The sequence below is a fragment of the Rhipicephalus sanguineus genome, chromosome 8 (genome assembly GCF_013339695.2).
Source record: "Rhipicephalus sanguineus isolate Rsan-2018 chromosome 8, BIME_Rsan_1.4, whole genome shotgun sequence".
NCBI lineage: Eukaryota > Metazoa > Arthropoda > Arachnida > Ixodida > Ixodidae > Rhipicephalus > Rhipicephalus sanguineus.
In genome coordinates, this window is record NC_051183.1 from 147,903,867 (window position 1) to 147,917,559 (window position 13,693).

At 46.0% G+C, this 13,693-nt stretch overlaps 1 protein-coding gene across 1 annotated transcript in view; it reads left to right on the forward strand.

The window, feature by feature from the left end:
* LOC119402392 (uncharacterized) overlaps positions 1-13,693 on the forward strand; it is a 93,162-nt gene that overhangs the window by 9,815 nt on the left and 69,654 nt on the right. The window contains exons 2-3 of the mRNA XM_049418363.1: positions 6,624-6,733; positions 7,494-7,749. Coding sequence (XP_049274320.1) covers positions 6,624-6,733; positions 7,494-7,749 — 366 coding nt within the window. The remainder of the gene's footprint in view (positions 1-6,623; positions 6,734-7,493; positions 7,750-13,693) is intronic.

The following is a 13,693-nucleotide window of genomic DNA, read 5'->3' on the forward strand; positions in this document are numbered from 1 at the left end:
GACGGTGGCTCACGCATGCGTTACCATATTCTCGATATGCCATGCTTCTATCATCAGGCGCGTTTTTCATTCTATGACGGTACAACACTGCGCATTCATCGAATTTTGGCGTGCACTACAATCTCGACCATGTAAAGATAGATTAGAGGTGAGCCTCCTGTTAGCGATCTCTTATGTTCTAATAATCTCTGGTTGATGCATCGGACCGTCTGTCCTACGTAGAAGCGGCCGCAGCTGAAAGGGATCTTATACACCACGCTCGTACGGCAATCAGTGAATTTGTTGGTGTGTTTTACGAAACAAAATCGGTCCGCTTCTTGTCTTTTACTCGCTCATTCTTCCTCGGCACAGCGGCGCAAATCTACCTAGCTTATGGCAGCCGTGAAAACAACATTAACGCCGTATCTACTTCCTACTTTCTTTAGCTGTGAGACACGCAATGAATGTACGGTATACTCCGACACGTTTTTCTTATCGTTTCTGCAACCATGCTCGGACTTAACACAATAGACTTCTTTAAACGTTCAGCGACCGTGGCCACTGCATCACGAGGATACCCTACATCTAAAAGACGCGTAACCTGTGCGTTAAAGCTATCACTCATTTTGTGCTCACACGACTTGGTGGGGCTGATTAAGGCAAGACATGGCGATACCGTTTTTTACAACCTTCGAGTGCTTCGACGAAAAATTTAACAGCGGTTTCGAAGATCTAGGAGAATACTGCCAGCACACGTGTTCTTCTGGAACGTTAAAGAATGTCTAGAAATTGTATTCCATTATTCTGAGGCACCTCTTTAGTAAATCTCAGCCCACCTCCATTAATTTCAAATTTTCGCTCACGGAAGCTACCACCTTTCAAAGTCCTCACCACTACAAAAGATCAAGTAATCGTCCACATAACGAAACACCTTAATAACCGAATTACCTAAGGCGCCTTCAAAAGATTGTCAATCTTGCTAAGGTATAAATCACTAAGAACCGGAGCAACCTTAGAACCAATACTACTCCTGATTTCTGCACATAAACGCCTTCCTTCCACATACAAGCGTCGACATTTAAATACATGGAAAGGATTTCTAGAAAGGCCCGGTAGAAACACCACATTTATCGGTGAAAACGGTCTGGTGCGCCTTGTTCGTTAATACATTCACTAACACAATTTAACAACTCCCCATGCGGCAAAGACAACTCCCCAAAACTCCCCATCTTTTGCCGCATGGGGTTGTTAAATTGTGTTAGTGAATGTATTAACGAACAAGCGCACCAGACCGTTTTCACCGATAAATGTGGTGTTTCTACCGGGGCCTTTTCTAGAATCCTTTCCATGTATTTAAGTCGACGCTTGTAGGTTGGAAGGAAGGCGTTTATGTGCAGAAATCAGGGATATGTATTGGTTCTAAGGTTGCTCCGGTTCTTAGTGATTTATACCTTAGCAAGATTGACAATCTTTTGGAAGGCGCCTTAGGTAATTCGGTTATTAAGGTGTTTCGTTATGTGGACGATTACTTGATCTTTGTAGTGGTGAGGACTTTGAAAAGGTGGTAACTTCCGTGAGCGAAAAATTTGAAATTAATGGAGGTGGGGCTGAGATTACTAAAGAGGTGCCTCAGAATAATGGAATACAATTTCTAGACATTTCTTTAACGTTCCAGAAGAAACCACGTGTGCTGGCAGTATTCTCCTAGATCTTCGAAACCGCTGTTAAATTTTCGTCGAAGCACTCGAAGGTTGTAAAAAACGGTATCGCCATGTCTTGCCTTAAATCAGCCCTCACCAAGGGTCGTGAGCACAAAATGAGTGATAGCTTTAACGCACAGGTACGCGTCTTTTAGATGTAGGGTATCCTCGTGATGCAGTGGCCACGGTCGCTGAACGTTTAAAGAAGTCTATTGTGTTAAGTCCGAGCATGGTTGCAGAAAACGATAAGAAGAAACGTGTCGTAGGTATACCGTACATTCATTGCGTGTCTCACAGGCTAAAGAAAGTAGGAAGTAGATACGGCGTTAATGTTGTTTTCACGGCTGCCAATAGCTAGGTAAGATTTGCGCCGCTGTGCAGAGGAAGAATGAGCGAGTAAAGACAAGAAGCGGACGATATTGTTTCGTAAAACACACCAACAAATCAATGATTGCCGTACGAGCGTGGTGTATAAGATCCCTTTCAGCTGCGGCCGCTTCTACGTAGGACAGACGGGCCGATGCATCAACCAGAGATTATTAGAACATAAGAGATCGCTAACAGGAGGCTCACCTCTAATCTATTTTACATTGTCGAGATGGAAGTGCACGCCAAAATTCGATGAATGCGCAGTGTTGTACCGTCATAGAAATGAAGAAAACGCGCCTGATGATAGAAGCATGGCATATCGAGAATAGTGGTAACGCATGCGTGAGCCAAACCGTCGATTAACTGCATAAAGATGAAACAAATGCCTTAACAGTTATCTTCAACGTAGACCGCAACGCGTGCCGGATTGATAGGTTCGCCTGTGCATGGGCATGCGCAGATAGTTTTCGTGCCTTCTTTCTTTTCAGCCGTTGTGCGTCTCTTCAGTGTTAGTCGGCGTTTGTGGTGTCCTGACTTCTTTCTTGTGTCCTGTTTGCACGCCCTGTCTTTTTAGAATGATGTAAGGTAAATGTGGAGAAAGAAAAGTGGACGAAAAGATAATTTGCCGCGGGCAGGGACAGAACCTGCGACCTTCGAATAACGCGTCCGATACTCTACCAACTGAGCTACCGTGGCGGCCAACCCCCCGTCCACTTTATGGGGTATATATGTACATTTAAACGTGGGAGTGTCAGTCAGGCACCGCCAGTAGCCATGACGGCGAGTGTGGAACACTCTTTTTTCTGCCTGTTGGCGTCACGTAGCACGTGAACTTATTACGAGCTGGCAGCTGACCAATAATCCCTCGCATACTACCTGAAAGCATCAAGTCTGCCAGTACGAGACCCTCGCTATGAATGAAGGAAAGAAGTGGAAATTTTAAGGGCTCGTTTTTCTTTGTTAACAAAGAAAAATGAGCCCTTAAAATTTCCACTTCTTATTAACCCGAGGAATAGAAAGAATAAAAATTAGGATCCCAGCAGGAATCGAACCCAAGCATTCTGCGTGGCAATCAGGTATTCTACCACAGAGCCACGCCAGGTCTGTAAACTGGTTTGGAAAAACAGCCTATGCAGGCGTAATGTCGGTGCAACATCAATTGTGGTTTTGGCGCTGGCTATCTAATTTTATAAGAAAGCAGTAAACACTACACATGTACTCCTGCGATAAAGGTGTCATATCACATTAATGTCTGTGGTTCCAGGGTTGGCTTCGCTTTTATAGCAGTCTAATAAACTTTACAATTGTATTCGTATGATTCAGCAAGCTATATTGAAGCATTGCTTGACCCCAGAGGAATTCATTAATGAAAGTTAAGTATGATCTTCACGTGATTGCATCATAAAGTGCGCTTAGTTTCGATAATACTGAGGTATGTACTCTAATGTAAGGGCTGACTTTACGTCGCACCGTAAGTTACCCTTTAAATGCCAGTGTTGTCAATGTGCCTGGTAAGCCCACTATGTGCACACAGCTACTATACTTACAAAAACACGTCGATCCGCCTCGTAATGCTTGGCTCGAAGTAATAAAATACAGCGTAGAAGTACTCGCTGACTGCTTTGCATGAAACCGATTCCCACAACGTGTGGGATCTGCCGAATTTTTTTATTATTGTATTTTTCGGCTGTTTGTAGTTAAGGGTGTGAGGTTGTATGCAGGGGCGAGTTACACGCAACAAAATATGGTGTCAATATAAAGATATCCTCAAAATATTCATGATCAAGAAAGTCTATCTGGATCAGGCCCAATCATGATCATAAGTGGGCGTATAACACAGGTATTATTTAGCACTTCCGTAGAGTCTCAGCCACTTCCTTATTTTCTTGTTTTTTCATCAGTAGCCTCAGTGGCCATTAGAAGTGCCAAAAATTGGAGTCGCTTGCATTATTTGAGCTCCATAATAACCTTCTGCTCCTTCAAATACAGTAAAACCTCGTTAATTCGAAGGCCTCGGGACCGGAAAAATATCCAATTAAGCGGGATTCCCAATTATCCGAAACAACGCGAAATCAAGGAATCAGCCAGAAAACGTGATGTACGGAAGTCACACCTTATTGTGGCAAGTCAGCCTACTTGGAGAAAAATTCTCCATGCGTGACTGATGCGTTCGGTAGTTCCCAGACTGAAAGTCATATTTTCCAGCCTGTCAATGAGGCGCAGCATCTCAGCCTCGCCGCCGTTGCACTCGACGAAGCTGCGCACAAACATCAAGGCATCGATGACATCCGCCAAAGGGGGTGCTCGGGAGGGCTCGTCATCGCTGTCAACATTAGAGGCCGAATCGGTCGATCTCGCAGCTATCGCGCTGTCGATGTCGGCGTAAACACGTCTGCACTGTGGCACTCGACATTTTGCGTACTCGGAGATCCGTTGGAGTGCACTCCTCGTCCGCGTGCAAAGCCTCATATCGAGCGCAGAGAGTCTCCCCTTCTTCATCAAACGGGCAGTGACAGCGGTGACAGCAAACTCAGCGGGACGTTGCCTCTTCTTTCACAAACCCGGCGTGCTCAAACACCGTCGAATAACGGTGGCCTCCACCTGCTTCCATGCGTGAACAATGAGGCAAATACCACCGGGAGGTCATGTTATACTCCTTTCCGTTGTCATAGCAAAGGAGCATTCGCTTCAACAGATTGTAGCGATATATTTTCCTGGTATGGTGTATGACGCCCTGGTCCATCGGCCTGCGATAGCGACGTCATGTTCGGGGGTAGAAAGACCAGCCTGATTGCCTGCAGGTTCTGAATGTCGCCGTGAGCTGGGCAATTATCGACGACGAAACAAAACGCTGCGCCCTGCGGCCGCAAACTTGCGGTCAAGGTGCCGCACGTATTCTTCAAAGAGTGCAGGCCGTCATCCAAGCTTTCTTGTTGTTTTTATAGATCAGGTCATCCTTGGATGGCAGTCGTGCATTTTGAAACAAACGAGGCTTTCTGTCTTCCCAATAACAAGCAGTGGCAGCTTGTGCTCACCGCACATGCTTGCACCAAACAAAAACAGTGATTCTATCTTTGTTCTGTTTCCGCCCCTAATGTCTGCCTCCTTCAAAGCGAACGTCTTCGTAGGCAACATTTTGGAACAGAGCAGCTTCATCAAGGTTGTAAACATCTGCTGCTTCGTACTTGGCGAGTAGTGGAGCCAAGGTGTGCTGCTTCCAGCCGTCGACAACAGACTGATCTGCGCTGCCACTCTCGCCACAAACAGTCACGAATGTCAGGTTGTTGCGCTCCTTAAATCGGCAAAACCATCCATTGCTGCATTTAAACTCAGAATGTCCAAGTTGCAGCGCCAGCTGGTTGGCCTTCTCACGCAATATGGTCCCATTCACAGGAAGGTGTGCTGCGTTAGCTTTCTGCAGCCAGTCGATCAGAGCTGCTTCAACGTCGGCCGTACGTAGGCGGGCGTACTCGTGTACGCTTTGACGAGTGCGTCTTGCTGTAAGCATCGAGAATTTTCTCCTTATTCTTGATGATGTTGCACAGCGTTGACAGAGGCACGTGGTGCTTTTCGGTGAGAGCCATTTTCGACGCCGTCGACTTGCTGGCCTCTTCAATTAAGCACACCTTTTCGTGCAGGGACAAGCTCTTGTACTTCGGCATCTTCCTTCCAAGCACACCTCAATCAACTAATTCACAGGGAAGACACTCAAGCGGAGACAGGAGACAAATGGAGCAGTCGCACCGAATCGCACAATGCTCGCCAGCCGACATCCAAATGGCACAAAGACTCCACAAAACATTCACTTCGCTAGAGTGGCTAACATCGCTGTTGAGATGATGATGATCATGATCGCAACCGCACGCATCGCCGCCTGGCAATTGCTAAAACATGGCGTCTACGACGTATTTCCGGTAAAAAAAAACATGGCCTTCGAGATCCGTACATCAAAAAAAAAATGCATGTTTTAGTTACAGCCTCCGAGATTCGCAACACCCTTTGCATATCTTGGAAGTCGCGTCCAAGTGTGCCAATTAACCGGGAAGTCGCAGACTGGCCGCACCAATTATCCGGTTAAATTTACATGTAAAAATTTGGGACCGCGCAAATAATACAAGTTATCCGGGATTCCCAATTAACCGAGTACAAATTACCGAGGTTTTACTGTACACACTAATAATGGAAAAATGCATATAGTTTTCTCATGCATTTTATTATGGAATGCACTCTACAATGAACTAAAAAAAAGCATGTTTTTAGGTGAAAGCTAAGCATGTTTTTATTCAGTTGTATAAATCTTGCACACCACTAACTTTGTTAACTCGCTGTATTTCAGGAGTCATTAGTAATCGCTGAAATATTTGGTGACGTCTTTCTTATTTGTAACATATTGAAAATATTTTTTATTATCCTATGTTCGCTTTATTCATTTCTCTAGTGTATTGCCAAGGGGGGTCCCACCTGCGGTTTGTAACCTGCAGTTTGGACCTCCTCCTGCATATTTACCTGTATTGTATTCTCTGATTATGTTACTTTGATTGATTGATTGATGATTGATTGATTGATTTTCTTCAGATGGCATAGATGACCTAGTCGCTCGTATGTTAAAGCAAGGAAAGATTGTGCCAAAGAAGGTGCTTGAAGATAGCAGCCAAGGCATTCGCCTCAAGAAGTCAACACTCCAGGTAATAATTATGTTTGATATTAAAACCAATAAATTACGCTTCATGTTTTTCGAAGACACCTAATGGACAAAGATGGCAGCTCTGCAAAAGAATGTTATTAAACAGTGCCAACGATGTAGACAGAAAAATCTGAATAGGAAGGAGAGCAATGGGCTATGTATGGGTGCGGGTCGTCAACCATGTGAGAGTGTTTTAAGAAAGGCCAGATTTGTTATGTAGCCTGGGTCGCATCAAGAGGCGGGAATTAATGATCAATTGATGAGCATCGTACAAAACTCATACACTGGACTTGCAAAAAGTCTGCTTGCACTGGTGACTGTATACACTTCTGTGCACAGATGAGCTGTTTTGAGCTGTGTTGCTGGCATAGAATTGCGAGAGTTTCATGCCATGTGAAGCAGTCTCTCTGTCATAAGGTAGATTAATCTTCGAATACCCTTTCAAAGCAAGCTTACTTAAACTTAAGCTTTTCATATTTGTCGTGTCGTGCATGCTGCTGATTCGACAGAGCGCAGATTAAGGCTTGACAGTTTGGATTGTAAGAAAAAACTGGGGTTGCCCGTGCATTCGATGTTCTAATGGTATGCTTCAGGCCACTGGGAAATGTCTCGGCAAGCTTAAATAACTGATCTCACCTTTCATTTGTATACTGGTGCCTTGACGGGAGTATTTAACAGCAACGATGCTTGAACATTTATGAAGTGGGCTAAAGCAGATCTGGTGCAGCACAGTTTTCTTCTTACTGTTTCTTCCTTACTAGGGTGCAAAACAAAGACAGCACCATTCAAAAGTGCCAAAGAAGCCAGCGACCAGCAAGATATCAGGGAAAAGATGCAGGGAGGATTTGGACTCTGAGACTGAAGAAGAAGAAGAAGAACAAGTGCCTCGCAGGCTGCTCCAGGAAGCAGAGAACAAGATTGCCGAGCTTGAAGAAAGACTGCGAGTTTCAGAGGAGAGGCTACATGAAGAGCGGCAGCAAAACATCAAACTTCAAAACCTTCTTGAGCAGAAAATGGGTGAGCAGTAATTTAGTCTCTTATTGGCATGTGCTTCTTCAATTGATTCTTTTTTCTCTGTATAGAGCTTTCTAATAAGGGTGTCCTGGGCACTTGCTTATTGCTCTCTGGATGGTTGTAAATGTGCGTGTCTCTTCAGTTATTAAGGCGAAAGTCTTATGTTCCTCATCAGACGCAGCTCTTGATAAATGCAGCATGCGCTACCAAAACTCCTGTGACCTAAAAAAATGAGATAACAGCCATGTTCGAGCTGGAATCGAACCCAGGTTCTCTGCATGACGATCCGGTGTTCTACCACAGAGCCATTCCAGTACTTCACACCACTTCGGAAAAAGACCCCATGCAGTCGTCATGTTAAACAAAGAGTTACATGAACCGATACAGTGATGGGAATGCTGCTACAGTTGCTCCAATGTGCTACATTTCATAAAAGTTGCTACATCCATGCTACAAGTGAGAGAAACTGCTCCAATGCTGCTCCATAATGGTGTCTTTCAAGAGTGTAAAATAGTAAAAACACTCTTGTGCAACCTCGGAGGCTACAACTAAAAGAGCTTGTGGTGAACACCAAATGGTGGTTGTCACCCCACCCAATGTCACGTCTCCTGCCTTTCTCAAAGCTCCCAGAGATAATCAAATTCAGTGTGGACTTGCACATAATTTAGTATGGCGATCTGTCAGTGTTCTTGCGCATAATTTATGTGCCTTGGACAATTTCACATTTTCACAGAGGCCCTGCATTCATAGAGTTGCAACATGAGACTTCCAAGGTACAGAACTATGCACTCATACTGCTGGTGGGGCCTGCTTGGAAGTGGAGCAGCAGCCAGCATTGTGGCAGTTTCTTATTGTGGCCATCACATCTGTTTCTTGAAATGTTGCATGCTTATGTTCGAAGAATTGAGCAAGACCCCATGCGGCAGTCACGAGTCGGTTTTATCACAGAATGCCCACATGACCTTAAGGGGTAGGTAGGGGTCAAGCAAACAGACTTGATCTGCTTGCTTCCGCTTTCAATTACATCCAGGCTCCGTCGTGTGTATTCTTGCCTTCGCTCACACGGTGCAGTGTCTCAGTTTTTTCTCTCTGGTTGCGTTAGGTCATGTTTTACGGCGTGTTTTGTGTGGCTTAGTCCTCGCTATGCCAACCGTGTGCGTCGTCAGACAGTGCCGTACAACTTATCAAGGTGCAAACAACGTTCACTTTCACAAGCTGCTGGCGTCACAATCGAGACGCTATGATGCTACAAATCTCGGCCAACTATGTATCAGCGAACATCGCTGCGTCGCCGTGTTTTGTCGACGACAGAGAGTTTTCATTGGCTGACTTAAGTGACGTCAGCTGTACAGTTGAGGGGAACGTGAACTGGGAAATCGTAATTGTGATTTTATAGTCATTAAATGAACCCGGACGATGAAATGAGTCGAGGTATAGTATCGAATGGGCGGCCAGGATTCCGAATATACATAGTTGAAAATTCTCAGAAAACGTTTCACGACCCTTTGAAGTCATTAATGACACATTCCAATGTTTGAAAAGTAACTGGAACGCGTTCCTTACGCATTGAAAGAACTTGTTACGGGAACTTGTTCTAAGATTGGGAAGGAACGAGGAGTGAACTTTTGTCCCTCTTTTAGAGGAACGTGTAGAACACTGGGTGGTACTTGTAACGGTAAATCATAGTAACTACAGTGAAATCTCATTGATGCGATCTCACTTAATATTATGTTTCGCGGCATAATATGTTTTATTTTGTCTGTTCCCGGCTGACACCACATAGATGTAAGGCATTTTCATACGGCTAATACGGGCGTATTTTCATGTGGGCTTGGGTAATACAATCGGGAAAATGTCTGAAAACCATGCATGGTTTCAATTTTCAGGGCACTACACCCGTGTGGCGCTGGCCCATCAAGATACCCCAGCGCTAGTGGTAGGGCAGCAAACACTGGGATCAATGTTCGCACTTTCGAATTGGATTGGCTTGCCTCATTCTTTGAAATGGTCACTGACTACTGACTATACACTTAAAGGAGTCCTGACACAAAAATTTTCGCTGCGCGTTTTTTTGCTGCAATGTGTTGCTGGGGGCCTGTTAGTCATAACACGGCACATCATTTGCTGCAGCGCGCAACAGATAATTAATTGCAAGCTCTTCATTACCGACACAGCCTCAGTTTCGGTTTGACAGAGCTCCAAAAATGTCAAGCCGCCGGGTGCAACTATCACCACCTAGCGAGTGAAACGCTCGGTCACGTGAGCACACAGAACTGTGACGCATTTCCGCGCGGTCTGTCATCGTCGGGCTCATCGTCGTCTGATGGCGACAATTTTCTTGCGGCAGGGATGGAAGGAATTTTCGACGTGGTGAATCACTTCAGGTTTGACCCGCTTGCGACGAGCGATTCGTCGGGAAGCACGTCAAAACATAAATGGCGGCTATGACGTCATCATAACTTGTACCGGCTGCAACGGTTACGTAGGGGAAGTAGGGGGGTCACCTCGGGTCACCTCCGAGGGTGTCAATGCACCAGGTGCTGCCTATACAGTAGAATCTCGATGATACGAATCCCGCGGGGTCACGAAAAATATTCGTATTAGCCGAAATTCGTATCACCCAAACACATGTAAAACTAGCTATATTAACAGTCAGAGGCAAACTCATTTTTAGGAACACATAAAAAAAACATTTATTTCTTGCAGAAAAAATCTCTAATGTCTTTCTGCTTCTTTTTTTTCGCGAAGTCACTCAGCAGACTTCTTTGAAATCCGTAAAAACGCGTGCACGTGTCGTCGCTGATTTCATCAGCGGCCATAGCACGCCTCAGGACGTCGAGCGCGTGCAGCGTTTCAGCCGCCGGTGGTGGTCCTTCACCATCGCCCTCGTCTATGTTGTCGCCATCATCGCTGGAATCGGCAACCTCGCATGTGGCCTCCTCAACAATATCCTCCACCGTGCGCGCACCACAAGTGGCGAGGTTGTCATCCGCCGTGCAGAAGTCTTCAGCTGTACACCCAGCATCAAGCAGTTCCCAACCCTCAATTGGCTCTTCCTGCTCTGAGGGCACCTCTTCGGAACTCCTGAAGAAGCCGCATTTCGCAAAGCAGTTTGCTATGGTAGTCAGCGTTACTCGATCCCAAGCCATAGCGATAAAATGGATGGCGTCCAGGAGGCTTATTCGCAGGTCGCCTTCGTGTTTTCTGTCAATATTGGCAAGTAGGCGGCGCACAAGAAGGCCCTTGAAATGATGCTTGAGGTTTTTTATTATTCCAGCGTCAAGCGGTTGCAGGTGCGTCGTCGTGTTCGCGGGCAAAAAGATCAGTTTGACGTTTTGGAGCGTTACTTGCCTCGGGTGGGCGGCGCACTGGTCAAGAATCAAAACAATCTTCCGATTCTTGCAGGCCATCCTTCTGTCAAGGAGCGACAGAAATTCTTCGAACAGGGCCGCCGCCATCCACGCCTTTTTGTTTGCGCGATAGACGCACGGCAAATGGCTCTCGCGCTTGAAACACCGAGGCTTTTGGGATTTGCCAATTACCGTCAGCTTAAGTTTCTCCGACCCGTCGGCGTTACAGCACAAAAGCACCGTTATTCGCTCTTTGCTTTTCTTGCCTCCTTGGCACGCTTCGCCTTTTAAGCAAAGGCTCTTCTCAGGCTGAAGGTTAAAAAACAGGCCAGCCTCGTCTGCGTTAAAAACATCACGAGGCTCATACCCAGAGATGAGTGACTGCAGCTTCGCGAGCCAGTCGCTAACAACGGTCTCGTCAGCCTTCTTCGCTTCCCCACAGACGCTTTTGTAAACGAGACCGTGTCTCGTCTTGAAACGGTGCAGCCACCCACCTGAGGCCTGAAATCCGTCGATGCGCAGAGCAAGTGCGATCTCGTCGGCTTTCTCACGCAACACTTTGCCATCGATGTTCACACCAGCTGCAGTAACCTCCTTAAACCAGGTCAGAAGAGCTTCTTCAAGCTTCACGTGTTGGGCTGTCTTCGCTTGCCTCGCGTTGACGTTAAATGAAAGCACATTCTTCATTATTGAGTCCCGCTGTCCAACAATTGTGCTTAATGTCGACGTTGCGAGGCCTAGCTCCTTAGCCAACTCCGTGCGTTTTCTTTTGGGATCCTCATCGACCTTTCGAAGAATGTCCAGTTTCTCCTTAAAGGAGAGGGCTTTCCGCTTGCGAGACATAGCTTGCTGCCACTCGGCAAAAAAGGCACTATCACAACAAAGCAAGAACGCGGCTCGAGCACAGCAACCACAACCACTCTGTCCGACGGCACGCATAGAAGAAAGAAGCTCCCGCGGGCCGTGCCTCTCCCTCTCCGGCGTCTCCGCCTGCCGGCCTGCCTCCGCACCAAGAAAAAAAAAAAAACGTGGCCAGCGCCATCTGTAATCTTCAAGAGAAAGCAAAAGGCACACTCCGGCCTCCGATACACGCAGATCTTGGAGGCTGTCGCGCGCTGCTCGCCGGCGGCGCTGGCAACGTGCCAAACCGGCGGCGCCGCACGCATTCCAGCGCCGTAAGTGCACGCTGCTATCTTCCGCGGCCGTCGGTGGGGCCAACGTTGCGTTGGTGGGGCGGCGTTTATTCGTATCAAACGACGCGGGTCAAAAATCAGTTCGTAACAACCGTACTCAAGCACGTTGTAAATTAATGGGCCTTGGCCGGGACCACAGAAAAATTTGTATCATCCCGAAATTCGTATTAGCCGTGATCGTATCATCGAGATTCTACTGTAATGCTGGATCGCGCTCGCGAACTTCAAAATTCATATAAAATACCTTCAAAGCTTTATTCGCTGTCGATATTTTGCAGATAGTACACGCACGTACACGGGAATCGATCTAGCAGGCTATCTCGGCCGCGAAATTTTGTGTCAGTACCCCTTTAAAGCATTAGAGGCGTTTTGTAGCCTTTTGGGAGGTGAGGAGTTCAGTGATGAAACTGCTACTCATTTCTACAAATTCCAAAAAGCTTCCTGTGGGACATTGAAAAACAAAAAGTTCAGCGCAAAGTGATGGACTATATTAAAGTTCTTTAATAAAAGCAGGTTCTGTGCCAAGTAGGTACAGTTCGTGATTTTTTGGGCCCTGTTTTCGATAAGGTGATTTTTGGATAATACTAGGGGTGTGCGAATATTCGAAATTTCGAATATTTTTCGAATAGTGTTTGCTATTCGATTCGCACTGGAATTTTACTATTCGAACTTCCCAAAAACAAATGCAGTCAGCGTCCAATTGAAAGTGACCCCTTCAGATTTTTAATATGCTTCACCCCATTACACTCTTGTATTGCGGCAAAGCTGCCTTTCAAGCTCCGTTACGGTCGAATTTTGCCAAGAGACAACGTCCGATTGGAAGTGGTCCCTAGATTTTTTAATATGCTTCACCTCATCACACCCCGGTATTGCGGCAAAGCTGCCTTTCAAGCTCCGTTATGGTCGAACTCTGCCAAGACATTTAACGTCCAATTGGAAGTGGTCCCTAGATTTTCAATATGCTTCACCTCATCACACCTCGGTATTGTGGCAAAGCTGCCTTTCAAGCTCTGCTATGGTCGCAAATGTACTAACTCAAGAAAACGCTAGTTCCAACATTGAGATGAAAGATGTGGCAGAGGTGGGGGCTCAATAATGCTGTTTTGAACCTGAAATTCGGGCAGGAAATCAGAAAAATTGGAAGCCGAAGCTTTTTAGCATCCAAAATTTCAGATGTTCTCATATATCGATGTCTACGAGGCAGATTTAGAACTACGGACTTGAAGGGAGCACACCCTTGTCCGCCACATCAGTAGGGCTTCCACAGAAGTTGAAACAGGAGGAGACGCTTAGTAAATGGCATCTTTGCCTATCACATGTAAAGTGTTGTCGGAAAACAGTTTGGTTGCGCTAAATCATGTACATAAATAGAATTCGGCCTCTACATTGCCTCATTCTTGATAA